Here is an 18,233-nt window from a genome sequence, read left to right on the forward strand (position 1 = left end):
GCAAAGCCTAGGCATTTGTTTGCCTTCCTTTCTCCTTGTTGTTCCTCTTTTTTCCCTCCTGTGACTTTACAATCTAAAGCATCTTTCTGACTTTGCATTGCCCACTTAATGGCTGCAAGAGCTGATTTATCTGTTCAATACTTGCATTCAGAAGCCAGCATTAGATAATTGCTGGATTGAAGAGAGGCTGTAATTATTTTTGCTTCTAACTACAGGAGCGAGCAGTGTTTGCCAAACTGTTTGGTAACTGCTGGCAGATGCTTTTCAGAGGGTATCCCTGGACCGCCTGCATCTCTCCTCCGTGTCATATGTTCCATATATCTTTATTTTAACCATTAAGTGCTTCCCTCTTCAAATACCTACTCCACGTTGGCCCGATCCATTACATTTCTCCTCGTTCATGAGGCCCATGTTTAATGATTAATTGTAGCAAGCCGAAACAAAGCTTAACATTTAATGTTTTCCATATCATTACTTTCTGTAAGTTCTGTTAGAGGACAGAGAACAGAAGGGTTTCAGGAAGGATTCCCTGGTGTTTACAGAGAATGCTGTTAAACGCACAGTAAAGTAACCGGCTGTGAGCCCGCTGTCGGGTTAATGGAGCAGCCCTGATGATGAAGGGTTATAACAAAGAGGCCTTAATCTGGCGTGAAGAACACAACAGGAGCAGATTCACTTTAATTTTTTTTTCTTCCTTTCCTCTTAGTGTCATTTAGACCAGTTGCTAATCTGGAGCATCTTTGTGCAAAGCCTCCAGCTTTGTCACTGTGACCTTGTACCTGCAGGTGCTCCTGGCTGCGAGACTTCAGAGAGGCCCGAAAGCCCTAGATGCGGCTGGTGCAAGGCATTCGTTGGCATAAGGAACCTGTGGCAACACGTACATGCAGCAAAATGATCTAGGAAGAGATGGGAGCGTTTGGGAGCAGCGTGTGTGTGGTTTGGGGTGGTTTTGTAGCGTAGCCAGACAAGAGACGTTTTCTCGGCTCCTTCAAATTCATACGAGTCAGCAGGAAAATGTGGTAGGTTGAAAGCGTTGATGAGCTGAACATCTGGAAAAAAAAAAAACCCAGTGATTTCCTAATGTTTCATTCCTTGTGTTTAATTTCCTTTCTAAACGAAGTGGTTGCAGATCAAAAATTGCAATGTTTTGTCTTGAAAACTGGTAGCGCTCTGACAGCTTTGAACCCTCTTTTCCTAACTGGAAGATATGGCAGAGGCAGTCGTTTTCCCCTAGACCACTTCTGCATGGAAGATGTGACGTTTTCCCGTGGAAAATAACATCTTGTCAGGAAAAGATTCCTGATCATCCACATTTCCATCATGATTCTTTTTGGCTGTTTCAAAGCACTATGTAAACATTGTTCAAATCCTTTGAAACTTCATTATTATAATAATTATTATAATATAGGGGGAAAAAAGGCAGATAATGGCTAGCTCAGGAAAGCAATAACTGATGGATGTTTAGCTACAGCCAACTGCTACTTTACCTGATTTTGAGGAAATCTTTGCTAATTTGAAACCCCACTGATGGTCGTGCAGTTAGACTTATCTCTGGCGTCTCGTTTGGATTTTTGTTGCGCTCATTTATTGTTCCTGGGCACGACTGATTTCCTTCAGTGAATATCGGGATCTTCTGTGCCTCTGCGTAAATCTGCATCTCTGTCTCCAAGAGCAGTCAGTATTTACCCGTTGGAGCCTTTACAGCTGTGCGAGTGAGGGATCCGTAGTGGTGGAGGGACAATCAGCACGGTGGCTCAGTTGCTCGTGGCTCACCGGGGGAGCACGAGGCCCTCACTGTCCTCCCCGGCTCTGGCCACGAGATGGGCTTGCACCGCTGGAGCAGAGGGAGTCACGGCACTAAGACACACTTCTTGGGTGGGATGGTTCCACGTCAGCCCCGTCCCTGTCACCCCTGGGCTGAAGACAGGTAACAAGTCACTTATCATTTTAGCAGATGCTCCTCTGCCTTTTTAAAAGCCAGTGTATCTTGTTAAGAGGTTCCTCTGGCTCTCATGGGAGTATGTTGTTAGCACAGCTGAAATGCAGAGAGGCTTTGAAACACAGTTTTATGCTCGTGAGATGCCACAACACTCTGGCTTTGCTCACCTGATTTGCATTGGGTCGTGGCAAAGAGAAGTGAGCTCTCCAGTGAGTGAAACACAGATGCAACTTGGGTGTTTTCTCAGGATCTTAACTGAATGAGAACAGGGATATATTCCAGGTCTGTCAAGAATACAGGGAGCACTGGAGGCCTCCAGCTGACCTGTGATGTGTTACATGTGTTTGTATCTTGGGTTTCATATTCATTTGTTCCAGCTTGTTAATGCTGAGGGTATTATGAACTCTTTTCCTATTAAAAGAAAAAAAATATTTTATCATTTGGATTATATCTCTATATATGTGTGTGTATATATATATATATATATATATATATATATATTCAGCTGTATTTGCAAAAGGGGCCAGAAGACCCTGTATTTGATTGGAGGAGTTCTTTGGTCTCAGTGAAACCTCCAGGAAGAGATTAGCAAAAAATCGACCAAGAAAAAGAGGCTGTAGCTCTAAGCCAGTGAACTGGAGTTGTGAATTTTGCAATTTTAGTAATGAAATCTGCCAGCAAAGGATCTGTCTGATCTGCTTTTATAGTGATTCTGAGAGTAACTCAAAGCTTGTGCTGCTTCTAAAAGCTCACTCTTCATTTCATTTGGGTGGTGAAAGGGAAGGCTAGGGGAGTCGTGGGTGCTTTTTAATGCTCAGCATGCTCTTTGAGTTTGGTGGAGGGCTGCACCCGTTCGTGTGGGGAAAGGGGGGAACCAGATGCAGTGCCAGAAATAAATGCCCTTTGCTGTGGGGAAATGGGAGTTGAGAAGCCGATTCCAGCAGTGTTTCAAAACGACACTTGTCTGCTCTCTCCTGCGTGCCTGTCTCTGAAGCTTTGCTAGCCCTGGCCTTTGCGCTGAAGGACAATGTGTTCTAGCTAAGCGTGGAGGAAAATGCTGCTAGCACCTTCCTAGTCAACCAGAACAGGTTCCCACGCAGCCTTGCCAAGAGCCTGCAGGGTCATTAGGTGGCAAAAATAACAAGCAGGGACGCAGGAGAAGCCTGTCCGTGCTCTGCTTCCTAGTTGCTGTCTTCCCAGCTGAAGCGCTTGTGAGTCTCAGGAACAGCATGGAGGATTCGACTTGGAAACAGCACCATTTGCAAGAGGTTCTTCAAGCTGCAGGTCCTGCAGAAATAATTGAATTTCCTTGATGACTTAAATGGAAGCTGGCTTATGCCTCTGGATGGAATAGCTACTAAACTTGGGCAGATGGGGGAAATTAGTTTCCTGAAATTAAGGGAAAAACCAATGACTTCATTTCGTTCTATCACTTGGTGTCAGTTGTTCAGTGTATGTGCTAGCAGACAGGACTACCTGTGAGCTGCAGCTACCAAGAGTGTATTTTACCTGCTTCAGTATCTGAAGTTAATCCTTTAATTGGTTAGTAACACGGCTGACGGCAATAGCAGATGTCAGTGTGTGGCGTAAGGGTAAAGGTCAGGGCTTTGGTTTGGTATCCCTGGAAAACTGTAACTTTTGGGATTCCATGTTTTCCCCGTGTTTGAAGTTCACAACTCATAACAGCATCATCTCAGCGTTTTTTCCTAAATGCTCTGTTTTGTTTGTGTTGTGGCTGCATCTCTCTGGGTTATATCTGTCATTCTGCGTGATGTGAAATGACGTCTATAATTACTGCGCTGTACAAACATGGATGCGTTCTGAGGCCGGGTAGTCTATATATCTAGAATTGAAATCTGCCCTTGGACATCATGTCGAAAAGGACATCTAAGAGAGTCTGATTGCTGAAAATCACCAGAAACCAGCTACTGCATGCCCGTCTGCTTCTGAAGGTCACTAGATAATGAAGAGATCATGGACTATCAAGCAAAACCAGGGCAGCTGCCTCACAGTAGGTGTTTTCCTACCATTTTGTAAAACATTTTTACATATATAATACTCAGAGGCAGGGGTCTTTGGGTGTCCTGCAGCAGCAGGGCCAGCCCTTGCCCACCTGAGGAGCAAGCCCCATATGGCATCACCCTCAGGTGCACAGATAGGAGAAGATAGGCACAAGGCGATAGCAAGAGCACACACCTTCACGAAGGGCGAAGGAGCAGCAGAGAGGGCCTCGGGTTGGGTGGGGAAGTGGAGAGAGCAGCCAAGGGGCAAGAGGTCAAGGGACACCCTGGCTGGAGCAGTGGTCCCTGGGCAGCAACAGCATCTGGTGGGTAACGTGGAGGGGAAGCTGGAGGTGGGTGTGCCTCTGTGTCCCCAGGGACCCTGGAAGGGCACTAGCAGAGGCTGAGCAGTCATTGCACTTTGCACCCATAAATATGCATTGTGTATGAGAGACGCTGATCTTGCAGTCAGGCAGCTCATGCTGGGTGTGAAGATCTAGATTCGAGTCCTTGCTCCAGCCATGCCAAAGAGATTTGAGCCTTGTGAACTGCTCTAACCATTGGGCTGCTTTTACTCTGGTGTGGAAGAAAAGCCTATCTCTTTGGAGGCAAGATTTTATCTCTTATTCCAGGTTTCAGTACCTCCCTCTACTTATTATGTTCCTGCCTCTTTCCTTGGCTGTTTATTGCCATCTAATTCAGGGAATTCCCCGGTCAGCTGTTCTGAAGAGCTGTTCCTTAAGATATCCAACTCACCCAGTAAATTGCCGTGGTCCACAGCTCACAAAAGATGAGTCTGCTAAGCAGCTTGGTTAAGCATGTAAATAGGATCTAGCCCAAGGACCTTTTATGGCCATCATGAGGGGTAACGTCTGAGCATCTTTAGAGGAACTTGTGACCGGCAAAGAGAGACAACCTTTGAATTTGAAAGCAAATGTGAAATATATGTTATATTGCAAGAAACTGCCATTTGGCTGCAAGTCTTGGGTTTAACACCTCTGCTTTATAAAGGTGGTGCTGAGAATCCACATGGTTTCCAAAAGTGTTTGTCACGTCAGAAAGTGTTCTTAAGTCATACAAAATTATTGAACATGTGAGATATTTTCTGCGATCCTGAGGACTGGAGGACTGGATTAGTCAGTAACGAACGACTGAGGAGAGAGAGACCCAGAGTACGCTGACTGGTCTGAACTTTCCTAATTAGACTGTTAGAAGAGAAGTGTTAGCTGTTCTGTAGACTCTGGCAAAAGAAATGTACTGTCACACATGACAAGGGCCTCTGTACTTGGCTTAATGGTGAAAAGTACTTTAGAGAAATCAAAGCTATTTTGTGAAAAGCTATTCATCTAATGTTATTTTATGGTGCTGATGTCTCAGAAATCAGCTAAAAAAGCCTCTGTTTAGCATTGTTAGAAAGACAAGAAGTTAGATTTCCGTTTGAGGGTCCTCATCAGAAAGCTGCTCAGACCGCAGCCTGGGCCCAAGCAGCTGCAAGGAGGATTTGCACTGGTGTCTGAGGTTAACGCAGAGAGAAATCCCAGTGTGGCTATCAGACACAGATCAGCTCCTGAGTATCGACCTCTGGGCTTTCTTACCAGGATCTCAAGGACCTGCTGAGCAGGCTTACAAGGAAGACTGTCAGAAGTCTCTTCTGGGAGGTGAAAGGAGGAGATGTTTGCTGTGCCCTGTCACGAGTCACTTGCCACCAGATTGAACTTGGGTTGCTGAAACTTCTTGGTAGCTCCTTGCCTGTTTCCTGGGCTAAAAACTGGCCACCTGGGTAAAATCTCTGAGTCTCTCTCCTGCCCCCCTAGCTGCAGGGTATGGGCGAGGTGCTCAGCGCCTACTGATGCATTTAATGGCAGGCTGTCACTGATCTTGAAAGCCGAGTCCCTAAACACCCTCTCCTGCAGGGGTGGAGCTCACTCTTTACTCCAGAGAGGTTATCCAAAAGGTGGATCTCAAACCAGGAGCGCTACTTCAAGGGTTTTCTTGGAAGCGTTGGTGTAAGGATGCTCAGCTCTGTGATGCAAAGTGCTTGTGGGGCAGATCTCCCCGTGAGAAACACGCTGCGTTTCCTTGCCAGCCATGCCGCAGGGGCTTAGGGCTTTTTTTTTTTTCTTTTAATGAATTTTTTGCTTCTTTTATTCTTGAGGCTTTTTTAAAGGGTTGACTGATCATTATGGGTCAAAAACTAACTGGAGAAAAATCTTCATTGTGAAAGAAGCCTCATAAAAATGCGTTGTTAGAGGCGTAGGAAGGAGTGCTGTAAGAATCACCAGCATGGTTAGACTCCAAGATCTTAGATCCCGTCGCTCTCTTTGAGGTTGTTGCCAAGGGTGGAAGGGATCCCAGCGTGTTTCCCATCTTTGGAAGCCTCTGGGAGAGGCCGTTAGGGTCTTTGCAGCCGCCAGGATCGGCAGGCCTGCGAAGCTGATGTAGCCACCCCATATCTGGCTTAGCAGCCAGGAAGCTCGGTGCCCATTCTCTCTCCTCTGCTTTCAGTGTTTATCCAGTGCTTCATCCCTCTTGCGTTTTCTCAGCCCTATTTTCCCAGTGATGCTGCCCTTTTCTTAAGGGGAAGTGACTTTGCAACCAGCGTGAGCACATTATGGGTTGTGCGTGTACCAGGAAGCAGGCTGTCCTCACACCTCTCCCACAGCTATTAAAAAAAAAATTATTTGGAAAACAGTTTCAGAAGTACACAGGGAGGGAGAAATTCATCTCAGCTTGAGGCCTGACGGGCAGCTTGAGCGGCTTCGGTCACACTCCACTGTCAGCGGGGTCTGTGATTGTGCTTGGGACAGGAGGATGGCATCAACTCTTTTGGTGCCAGCCACACTGAGACTGACCTAAATTGATCGTGACACTGCAGCCTTGCCTAACTTTAGCTTTCCAGAAGGTGGGATATGGCTTTAGCTGTTTGGGTAAGCTCGCCTGGTTATTAGTGGCTAGTTGGGCAGTCCAAGAAAGGAGTTCATCTCCTGGTCTTAGAAAGCTGCCTGAGGATGGAAGCATAGGAGGTGAGTAGAGCTCTCTCCATTGGTTGAACATGAGCAAATGTTTGACTTGGGAATTGTAAATGTAGCTAAAATTACCCCCACCCTGTGCGTTAGGGACATCTGCACAACTGGGAATCTATTAACTGGGACGTCATGCGTCTTTTAGGCTTATGTCCCAAAAGTGGTGCCTGCCCTGCTGGTGTCAACAGACTAATTCTCCTTTCATGCAGGCTTTAAGGTGTTATTTGTGATTGCTGCAGGAGTGAACCGGGCACGATCAAACAGCGTCTCTGGGAAGTGGCAGCAGGAGCCACGTAGGAGGAGTTTTGCAGTGAAGCAGGACTTCTTGGCTTCGCGCTGCTCTGCGGAGCAGAGTCATCCAGTGAAGTGCGTCCCACGTTTTTGCAACAACAGGCCACCGTCGAACTTCCCACGTCCACCACCCTTGGGAAAGTTACCGCTTCCCCTGAGCCTAGGGGCTAGTGGCATCCCTGTGGCACAGCCTTGCTGGCGTCACCGGCCCGAGGACCCCACATGGGGAGGCCTCTTGACCTGGAAGCTGTGACCGCTTCTTCCTGAAGTCTGGCCACGTTTCTGCTTTTGAGTCTGTATGCAATGGTAAACAGCCAACTGGAGACATCCAGGGGCAGGGATTTGAAGGTGTTGAGCACTTTCTCCTCCGTGGGTATCCAGTGCTCTTGAAAGCCAGGCTGCAGAGGTCTCAAGTCGGAAACTGAAATGAGAATAGCACCTGAAAATGATCAGAATAATTGAGCGGGCTGACCCGCAATCGCTCTGTGTGGTATGTAGAACAAGGAGTATGGCCTAACTGACTTAACCTCAAGGGGTATTTTTACAGTACTTTATGAAGCCTGAATAGCATTAGAAAGGAGACCTTTTAAACTTAGCTCTCAGGACGATACCCTGAACAGCATGAGTACACGTTTGCTGTCAGCACGCTCTCCGTGATGGGCAGTAGGTGCGTGGCACAAGCGGCAGAGAGGTGAGCTGACACGGTGTGGGGGGGAGTCGAACGTGCGCAGACGCCGCTGGTGTGTGGCTGCGCTGGTAAGAGGTGAGCAGCGAGGGATGGAGGGGGTGGACGCCGTGCTTTGCCTAGGATTAGCTCTGGGGGGATGGCCTCGCGGTCTCCTGCTGTGGCCGCACATTGGTGAGAGCGTTGCTGGCCCAGGAACTGGGCAGGGGCAGGGGTGAGGGCAGCTGACTGCCCCGTGCTGTCACAGGAATGAGGAGGAGGCTGAATTACTGGAAAGCTTCCTGCATGCGGCAGGGAAACAGCCGCTCTCCCTGGATTTTAGGAGCAGGTAGCAATCTGGCACAGAGCAGCAAGGGCAGGCTGTAAGGAGAGATTCATGCAAGTTTTGTGCATCTCTGGGGGAGGGTTTGGCAGGACGTTTGCAGGTATGTGAGGGCCAGAGGGGTCCTGCAGTGTGCTGTTGCTTTGCAGAATACAGTTTAGAGCGTAGCAGATCCTCCATGCCCATAGGTGCCCCTAGCGTGGCACAGCAGGGCAGGGAGAGGACCCAAAGCATGGGTTGCGATTCTCAGAATAGCCGGTAGTGACATTTCCATGGACATCAGGGCAAGCAGAGTTAGAACGAAGAAGAGGACCTCGAAGACTCTGCTGGAACACCTCACTGCCACGGGCCGTGCAGACCATCAGGGCAAGCAGAGTTAGAACGAAGAAGAGGACCTCGAAGACTCTGCTGGAACACCTCACTGCCACGGGCCGTGCAGACCCCTGGGTAACGCCGTGCAGTGCTCTGCTGGGGAGCTCTGTCAGAGGCAGCACCATCTTTCTGAAGGACACTGATTCTTAAGGTTGCCCGGCATATGTCTGAAGATTTACGGTCTAGCTAGAAAGACAAGCACTTGGCTAGTGAGTATATTTGATGAGTTAATTATAATGCATTTTGCACTTATATATGCAAAGTGCTTTTTGTTTGAAAGCTCTTAAAATATTTAGAGGACGTCAGTGTCTTGTCACCTACCATGCTTAGCGATTGCCAAAAACCTATTCATGAATAAAGCGCAGATAGATTTTCCAGATTTATGATTGGCATTTGGTGCTGTCATAATGATTTAAGACTTGGGTATCATGGGGAAGAAGGCCAGCGTCAGACTGCTGAAGCATGCAGCCTTCGTTTCGAGTTATCCAGCAGGTGGGTGGATGCGCTTCGCGGGTGTCAAATCCTTTACTGTTGTAAGCAACCCCATGGCTGTTCTCCATGGGAGACAGTGTCAGTCGCCTGCCAAGAGCCTAGAGGTCGCATCGAGTTTGGGTATGCATTCGTATACTGCAATTTAGAAAAAAAATGTGTCTTTTGGCTTCCTTATGGCCGAGTAGGAATTGCTGGTGATCGGAGTTCACCCCAGCTAGTTGCTGTCCTGCTAAGTTCTCCTGACCCCGGGCTGAAAGGCTCGGAGCCCGCCGAGGGGTCACCCCAGAGCCCAGTGTCCTGGCGGAATTACACGTATGGCCAAAAAAGAGGGCTGACCTTCCCACAGCCGCACTGCGAGCCAGGGTTTGGAGGCGAAAACACGTTAGAGCGAGAGAGGGGCATCGTAGCTCATCTCTTTCCGCAACGTTTGCCTTGCCCGTCGGCTGCACCAGCCGAGGCCGCCGAGCTGAGCGGGAGGGAGCGGGCGAGGGAAAGCCGGATGCGACGCGGAGGCCTGTTTCGCTTGGCCGAGGGCTGTGTTTTGCTCCTTCCTGCTGGCCCTGGAGCCCGCACCTAGATGACTGCAGCCGGGAGCAATGCCGTGTGCGTTCGCTTAGCAAAGCTGACCTGACTGGCGTGGAATTATTTGCCCCGTTTCTCCCTCCCCCCATCCCCATTTAATCCTACAGAACTGCACTGAATTCCCAGCTATCATCTTTGTCAGTGTTTTCCAGCTTCCGAAAGGCTGAAAAACCACAAGCAGATCTTAGCTGCCTGCAGCCCCGCGTCCAAGAAGTCACTGCGGGCTCTGTGGAGACAACGGGAAGCTGTGCTGTACACGCTGTACCACGGCAGCGAGCCCAGGTCGCAGCATCTTGGTGCTGAACACGTCCTTATGAAGGACACAGTGACAAATGAAGTCAACTTATATTTTCGCACCGGGTTTTCCCACCTCTGTATTTATCACTGGCAAAGCTGATGCAGAGGCAGAGGGATTCCTGCCCTCTCGGCGCGGGCTGCGTGCAGAGCAGCGCTCCGCCGAGCCAAGCGCCTGACCTGCCGTCTCAGCCTCTGCTGATGAGCAGCAAATCCCCGCGCTCAGGATGACACGAGTCGTCCATCTTAATGAAGACGTTCTCCTCCTTTCCCTGGAACGTGCTGCGTACCATTAGCGTTTCTGGAGGGGAAACGAGCTCTGTGTCGTTAGCCTCCTCTTGCACCCTGATCTGAAAAACTCACGAGATTCTTTCGTGACCGCCGCACTAAAAGCGAGTGGTTTGTCAGCGCGATGCAAGAGCTTGGCAGCTACCCGCCTTTGCAGGCGCGAAGCCAGTGGCATCCACAGGCTGCTGCTGAGCTTCACTGTGGGACCTCTCTGACCCAAAAACAAGCTTGGCGAGGCCTGCAGCGCTCGTAAGAGATGCCTCCTTTTCCTAAGTGATTTGCCCGGGCGCACGGAGGAGGTGGCAGTGCAGAACTTTAAATCCAGGTCTGACAAGACCACGTCAGGCTCCTTTATTCAGGTGCAGCTCCTGGCTTGCGTCCCAGAGGTGGGTTTCTTTCAGAGACAGGTGGAGGGCTTCTTTTTTGTGCTGTTCGCGTCCCCATCAGTAAAGCTTATAAATTGTGTTAGGTTCCTTTCAGATGAAAGGCGCTGCAGAAATGTAAGATCATTATTGCAGCTTGGCAACTGAGGCAATTTTTTTACCTACCTTAGCTGGTGCAGAGCACAGATACGAGTCACGTGTTGGTTGGAAACACTTTTCCGCTTGCATTTGCATACAAAAGAGCAAAAAAAAAAAAAAAAACCTGGGAAATTGTTGTTTTTAAGCCAAAATTATATTCATTGCAAACTGAAGAAAACTATGGCATTCTTTGCCTTCAGTTGCTTAGCAGGAAAGGCATTGCACACCTCATGTACTGCTAATGTAATTTTCTTGCAGTTCAGTTAAACATGTTTGTGCTAAGTGGGCAATTGGAGACATCAGTGTGTTATTGAACCTTAGCCTTCTGCAAATCACCTCATAAAATTTTCAAACAGATTAAAAAAAGCGCAGCAAAATGAAAAGCAAGCGTTATCAGTTCTCTGTGTATTTCAGCCCAAAAAGGAAAGATTAACCATCTGAAAAACGTTGGTAATGATGGGTACATTTGGAGGGCATAACTAAGTAACGAATTTCCAAAAGGTCACAGTTTTGCTCGTGTTTAACCTTCAAGAAGAGAGCATTTACATATTCAGTGTTATTATCAAATGAACCAATCTCTTCTTTTCTTGCAGGACACGGGTTGCAACCTGCTGAGGGGTAGCCAGACGGTACAATGCAGGAACCTCCTCCAACGATAAATGTTCCAACTGGCTCTAAAGATCGAATGACGCTTGGGTTCGCTAACAAAAGACATGCAAGGGATGACGAACGTGGAAGCCTACTGCACTGAACACAGCTGATAGAAAGTGAGTTTCAGTCCGAAAAGCATTTACTTCTGTCCAGATTGATACCTGCCAACAGGAAAATGGAGCGCGTCTGCAAAGAAGGAGGGACGATGAGAACTGCAAAGCCGTGCTGATTTCCAAGGAGCCGAAATCCAGGCCCTGGCTGCGCTTCGCTGGTCCGAGTGACGCTGTCGCACCGCGCCTCACAGGCAGAAAGGCTCTTGGGGCAGCGAAGGGGCTATGGGACAGCTCTGGGCTCTGCCTCGCTGCAGCGGGCTCGGCGCTGGCTGCACCGCAGGGCGACTGCCCTTGGACTGAGACTGCGGGGACGGGACGTTTGTCAGCACGAGCAAGCCCATCGTTTCGGCATTGTTTTGGAGACTTCAGAGACGAAAAAGAAGAAAGTGGCTGAAACATTTAGTAGCACTGATCTTTAAGTAACTAGAAAAATCACCTTTCTATGTTTTGATAGAGCTATTTCTTCACTGCATTTGGAATACCACGCTGTTTGGAAAGTCTCCTCTACCCCTTGATCCTTTATCCATTTTAAAACATTTTGTTTGTGTTTGTGTGTGTGTTTGTGTGCTCTTGTCTATTTTTAGTGTGTCTGCGTGTCAGGAACCTTCTCATCTTGTAATCATGGGCTCAGAGCGAGAAATCTCCCAAGCATCTGTGAGTAATAATGACCTGCTTTATTTCAAAACATATTTGTGATCTGGAAGTTCTTTGACTCTCCCAGTTTTTCAAGTGACGCAGAAGAAAAGCCGAAAGAGGACTGAGCCCGCGATGGCAGAGAAGTGCGACTGTATTGCCAGCATGTACGGGTACGATCTAGGCTGCCGCTTCATTAATTTCCGGCCCTTGGGCTTTGGTGCGAATGGACTGGTGCTGTCAGCCCTTGACAGCAAGAGCTGCCGCAAAGTTGCCGTGAAGAAGATCACCATCAGTGATGCGCAGAGTATGAAACACGCCTTCCGGGAGATCAAAATCATCCGCAGGCTGGACCACGACAACATTGTGAAGGTGTATGAGGTGCTGGGACCGAAGGGGACCAACCTGCACGGAGACTTTTTCAAGTTTAACATGGTGTACATCGTTCAGGAGTACATGGAGACAGACCTGGCTCGGCTACTGGAGCAGGGGAAGCTCACCGAGGAGCATGCCAAGCTCTTCATGTACCAGCTGCTCCGAGGGCTGAAGTACATCCATTCGGCTAACGTGCTCCACAGAGACCTGAAGCCGGCCAATATTTTCATCAGCACGGAGGACCTGGTGTTGAAGATTGGTGATTTTGGGCTAGCCAGAATTGTGGATCAACATTACTCGCATAAGGTACGTGACACAAACTCACCAAGATTGTTTCTCTTTTCACGAGTTGCTGTTCAGGATGGGCAGATGTTGAAATCAAATCGCCTGGATGCTCTTGCTCCCGGCCACGTGAGGAGCCAGCCCCATGGTCACCTCCGCTCTTGTGGGTAGCAACCTTGGTTGCAGTCACGCTGTACCGGTTGAGCCCTAGCTAGTTCCTCATTTAACACTGCTGTGTGAGGAGATTGAGCAGCTTGGGTGTTTGCCTGCCTGCATTTGTGCTTCTCCGGTCCTCTGACATGTGCATGTGTGTAGCAGAAGCAACAGGACCAAAGCATTTCTTATCAGGAGAAACTATTCACTGAGCCTCTTCGGGGCACCTGCCAGTGCTATTAGGATTCTTGCTGTTAGTATTTGCGCTCCCTTTTCTAAACCATGAGGTTTTTTCTGGGTGTTAGTTCATGGGTTCAGCGCTGCCAAGCACGTTGCAGGTTCAGGGCAAAGCAGTTCTCGAGCTCTGCGAAGTGAGGCACAGGCACCATACCTCTTCAAGTGCCATTCAGATTTTTTTTGCTGCTTTATATCAGGCTGCTGCTTTTCTTCCATCGCAGTAATGGCCTATGGGGGTTATGTGTTTGCTTGTTTTGTTTAAATGACTAAACTTGGTGTTTCTTGCTTTGCCTCTTTTATAAAACGTGAGCCGTCATTCATCCCTGCAACAGAAGTACGTGAAAAGGGTATCTGACTCTTGTTAATAGACATTGTATTTGTTTTTATCCTCATTTTTGTGCCAAATGTCCTTGATTTTTCATTTGCAGAATGTTTCTTCTTCCAGCATTTCGCTCCACATCCTAGCTGGCATCAGCCATTGCACAACTGGGAACCAGATCTTGTCATGCCGATCAGATTTGCTGCTGTCTCTCTCCGTGTGTGTTCCTCTGCAGAGAGATCACAGAAGAGGATTTCTCTGCTGTCCCTCCTCCGCTCAATCGCACTGTTAAAACTGTGGCGCCTCTGGGATGAGTTTACAGTAGGATGAGGCTCATTAGTGCTGTATGTGCATTGCTGAGCAAATACTTAGAGAGCAGCTTAGCGAAACTCCCCTGGCATCCCCTCCAGCTGTAGCACAGTCGAGTGACCTAGCAGATGGGAAGACACCCTGCCAGTTTATGCAAGTATTTACCAAACCTAGGAACTGCCACAGTGGAGGTTGCTTGGTGTGGTCCTTTGTGCGTATCTGGTCTGAGCGTCTTTCCCCATATGATGATGTACGCTTCCCCCAGCCCCGCAAGAGAGACGCTGTTCTGTTCAGCACGCAAGCTTGGTCTGCTCTAGGCTCAGCGAGGGCTCTGAAGCGGAAGAGAAGGCTATTTGTGGCAGGATCCTCTTGCGTCATTTTTTGCATAATGTAGGAGGTGTGGGTTAATGCAGGATTGATTGCATGTGGACTGCTAGAGCAGGTCAGCGTTGCTGTACAGAGCGGGTGTCCGTGTTGCCTAAACTGGTCTTTTTAGAGAGTCGCTAGCAGCATGCTTTTTGTTTTCTGAGATCAACTAGAGACAAGCCTATGTAAGAAAATGTTTTCCTTTCTTAAAATTTATTTAAAGCTCTTCTTGTGCATTGGCTTAAATTCGAGGCGTTTCATGGTTTTTAAGACAAAAGCTGGCTGCAGGGCCCATACCCCAGAACAGCCCACAGTCTGTTGCTGACGTGCTAGGTGGTGAGGACACGGGTACGGTCTTTTCTCCTCTGTCAGATTTGATTCTAGGCGCTAGGCAGCAGAAGACAGTTTCTATTTGTTTTCGCACTCCTCTGTTTGTATAAGCGCACCAAGGAACCATGTACCTATAGAGCTGGGGAGGCCAGGCATGCACCTGAGAAGTCAGAAGGTACAAGCTAATTGGGTGTGAAGCATCTGCAGCCATAGACGCCATAGGGAAGCCCACGAGGAAATGAATCACTGGGTTTTCACAGTGATCGTGAGGCATCAGTGGCGGGTGGTAAACAGGCCCTGGCCACCAACAGGGTAAGCAAGTTATTGAAGAGGTGCTCATTGATTGCCGTCAACGCTGATGATGCCACACGTGCCGTCCCAGGAAGCTGCTTGACGGGCTCTGGGCAGCGCAGATCTGGGGATGTGCAAAAGGGCGGTCGGGTGTCGTTCCAAAAAGGGTGTGACGGATATTGGTTTCAGCCAGTTCAGTCAGAGGCAGGGATGCTGGGGAGAGCCAGTTAAAACAGTGCGTAGAGACAAGCAAGCAGAAAAGCTGCACCTGAAGTCTGAGTTGTGGCATGTGGAAGTGATGAATATTTGAATTTGAAACTTTAATGGTGCGGGCCAAAGAGCAGGAGTTAGGCAGGAGCAACCTTTGGTTTGTTAGCAGCTGAGCCAACAACTCCATGTTTCTGCAAGTAGTTCAAGATTGTCTCATAGGGGATAATCCCAAGGGAGGGAGGCTGCCTCCAGCTCTAATATTTCTGAAGTCCGCTCTCTCCCCGGGGCTCCTAGCGCCTACGGACAGAGAGCAAACACTCTTGCTAAAAGTTGCCACTGCTTCTGACCTGGAAGGATGAAACCAGGAGCAGATTCCAGCGAGGGAGGAGACGTGAGATGTGTTGCGCTTACGTTATCTACGTGGTAACTAGGATGAGAGTGTGGGAGAGCCGGTGTTTGCCACCTACGGGAAACTCCCAGGATTTGGCACCGGCTGCAGGGAGATGTTTTATTGCTGTTTTCAGCAACAAGCTGACCATGTTTGTGGCTGTGAAGAAGCCTTGAACCAGAGACCTTGCTGTATAAGCGAGGTGGGTTCCAAGCGATGAGGCTGCGCTGGGAGGCTCCCAGGCGGAAACGGCTCGGGTATTCAGTTTTTGCCTGTTTGCGCTACTTACTGTGATTAGTATGGAAAGAAGGAGTTTGGGGGAATGTGCGGAGGATCTCCACAATCTGTTTGGGGCCGTCCACACTGAGTGGGTCTGTGCACGGGGAGGCCCTTACGGGAGGGCTGGTGAGCGAGTGGTTGTTGTAGGAAGATGGATGGGACAAAGTGGTAAAACACACAGGGCGTATAAATCGGGAAGGACGGAGTTATGGGAGGTCCCGGTGGTGGGGGGGGAGCTTGCGGATGCTGTGATAGAGCGGGAGGAGCTGGATGATGCCTGTTGTGAGGAAGGATGGAGGAAGGAGGGATATGAGAGGAGCGTTCATAAGGAGGTGGCCAAGGCCTGGGTGTCGGGCTGAGGAGCTCTCATGGGAGAAAGAGTCTCGTAACGGAAATGTGGGGCCGGGAGGTGGAGAGGAGCTTTCTGGCCCTGGCGCTGACTCCGTGCATCCCGGAGCGAGTTGTGCTTTCACCGTCTTTTCTCCTTCTCGGCGCATACAGCAAAGATGCCGCTGCTTGCACGCACACAGCGCAGCCTGGGATGAGGAACGCAACAGGTTTTGGGTGCAGTTTTTTTGGCTGCAGCGAATTGGAGCATCACCTGCAATTAGTCCATGCGGACCTGCTGCTACTGCTCCTGGTGGCGTTTCCCTCGCTCGGTTCCCACCTTGGAGAGAAGAGGGAAAAGTTGCCAGCCCATAACTCCGCGCTTCCCTAGGCATCGGTGAGCAAGGCTGGCGTCGCCGCAGCCTCCACATCCGAACCTCTTCCCCGCGCTGCCGGTTGCAGCCCCCTTGGGAGCCCTCACTTTGCAAAGTAACGAGGCTGCACGTTGAGTTCGGCTCCTGTAATTACAGCACCTCATGCTCTGGCACGATTATCCCATGGCAGCGCCTAATTTTGTCTTCTGGTTGCAGGCTGAACGGCTGCCGCGGCCGTGACTCCCGCTAGCTTTGCTGCCGGCTTGGCCGTGGGGCTGGTGGCAGCGAAGCGCCGGAGGGACAGGAACAGCCCCGGGAGCAGCCAGCGAGGAAAGGCAAGGAGCTTCTGCCCTGCATAGTCGTGGGCGAAAGGCACAGCGCACACGTTTCCCAAACACATTCTCTGGCACCGTCGTTTTGATTTGCCTAAAACAGGATGTGGCCAGCTCCAAATTCTTCCCTGCCTCCTGCGGCCGTTAGCATTTTACACCCTTTTTGTGTAATATAAATAGTCAAACAAAAGGCGGAGGGGTAGTGAGCCAGACCCTGCTGAGAGCCCTTACAGCAGTTTACATTCTTTAAGACTAAATCCCGCAGGCCTGACTTTAGCGACCCTCCCATTGGCTTCCTGCGTGTTACTCTTGGCCTGCGAGAGCATTGCTATTCTGGTCCGCGTCCTTTTCCCAGAAGAGAGAGTTCGTGAGCATCCACCGGACAGCGTTTCTCCTACTCGTTGGCGCTTGGGCGCTCTTTCGGGAGCGTGCCCTCCCTCTTCCTCTCCCTTAGTGCTGAAGAAGGCAAGCAGATCTATACCTCCTTAACAGTTGCACGGTCTGAAGTGCCACACAAAGGAAAGCGCATGGTTGCCAAAATTGCTGACATCTCAAACCAGCGACTGAACTGCAGGTGTGACCTATATGCTTGCAAAGTGCAGCGTGTTGCATGCCACTCGGGTGCCCTTTGGAGAGGCGCTTCCTCTCCCCTGCCTCCACGGGAGACGCGGAGCAAGCCCGTGTCAGCCGTGCTGCCGGCACAGCTAAGCGCGGTCCTCAAAGAGGAACGGATGGGAGCAGCGCGTTGAGCGTTTGCTCCGTACTCTGCTCTCAGCTCGCTCGCTCCGCGATTTGTGTATGTAGGAAACGTCAGGTTTGCCCTGTAAATTTTTTTTTTTTTTTTTTTTGCATCTGGCCACTCTGCAGTGCAGTCTGTTTCTTGCTGGATCTATACCGTCTTCTGGCATGCAGCTCAGTAGTTTTTCTTATGGCAGAAACAACCCTCATATGTTATCTCCTGTAAGCTGCTCAGGATACGTACACCCCAGGAGGGGAAATCCTCGTTCGTTCTGCGATGGCCAAAGCACGCGGCGCGTGCACTGGATGGCTCGGCCGCGCGGCGCCGGCCGGACCCTGCCAACCACTAGCGGAGATTTGCCTTGAGCGTGGCCGCAGCGGGAGGCTCCGGCTTTTGCATCTCTTTCCCCTGCGTGCGGTCCGGTAATGAGCACGGAGGACAGCACCTACTGCTCGTTAGGGACCGTTTTTGTATGGGTGTTAATCAGCAACGGAGCTGGAGGTAGAGACTGAGCTCTTTTCCCCGTTACTGTCTTCTGTGCTGCACTGGACCTTTGAGGGGGGATAAAAGATGGTTTGTTTTAGCACGGAAAATTGCTGACTGATACTTGTGTAACAGGAATATCCTGTTGCCCTGAACTGTGCCAGTAACACGGAGTTAAAGTGCACTCTGTGCCTGCGCTGTAAAGTTTTACTGCACAGGAAGAGCTTAGCCTG

At 49.7% G+C, this 18,233-nt stretch overlaps 1 protein-coding gene across 4 annotated transcripts in view; it reads left to right on the top strand.

Moving 5' to 3' along the window:
• Positions 1-18,233, top strand: part of LOC104138488 (mitogen-activated protein kinase 4) — an 86,364-nt gene that overhangs the window by 25,971 nt on the left and 42,160 nt on the right. For 2 of the 4 annotated variants that reach the window (XM_068928185.1, XM_068928186.1), the window contains 2 exons: positions 11,403-11,576; positions 12,158-12,887. In XM_068928185.1, coding sequence (XP_068784286.1) covers positions 12,342-12,887 — 546 coding nt within the window. In that variant the 5' untranslated portion in view covers positions 11,403-11,576; positions 12,158-12,341. Of the gene's footprint in view, positions 1-11,402; positions 12,888-18,233 lie in introns of all 4 variants that reach the window. The other 2 variants (XM_068928184.1, XM_009666109.2) reach the window with 1 other exon arrangement.

Source organism: Struthio camelus, chromosome Z (genome assembly GCF_040807025.1).
Source record: "Struthio camelus isolate bStrCam1 chromosome Z, bStrCam1.hap1, whole genome shotgun sequence".
NCBI classification, from domain to species: Eukaryota; Metazoa; Chordata; class Aves; order Struthioniformes; family Struthionidae; genus Struthio; species Struthio camelus.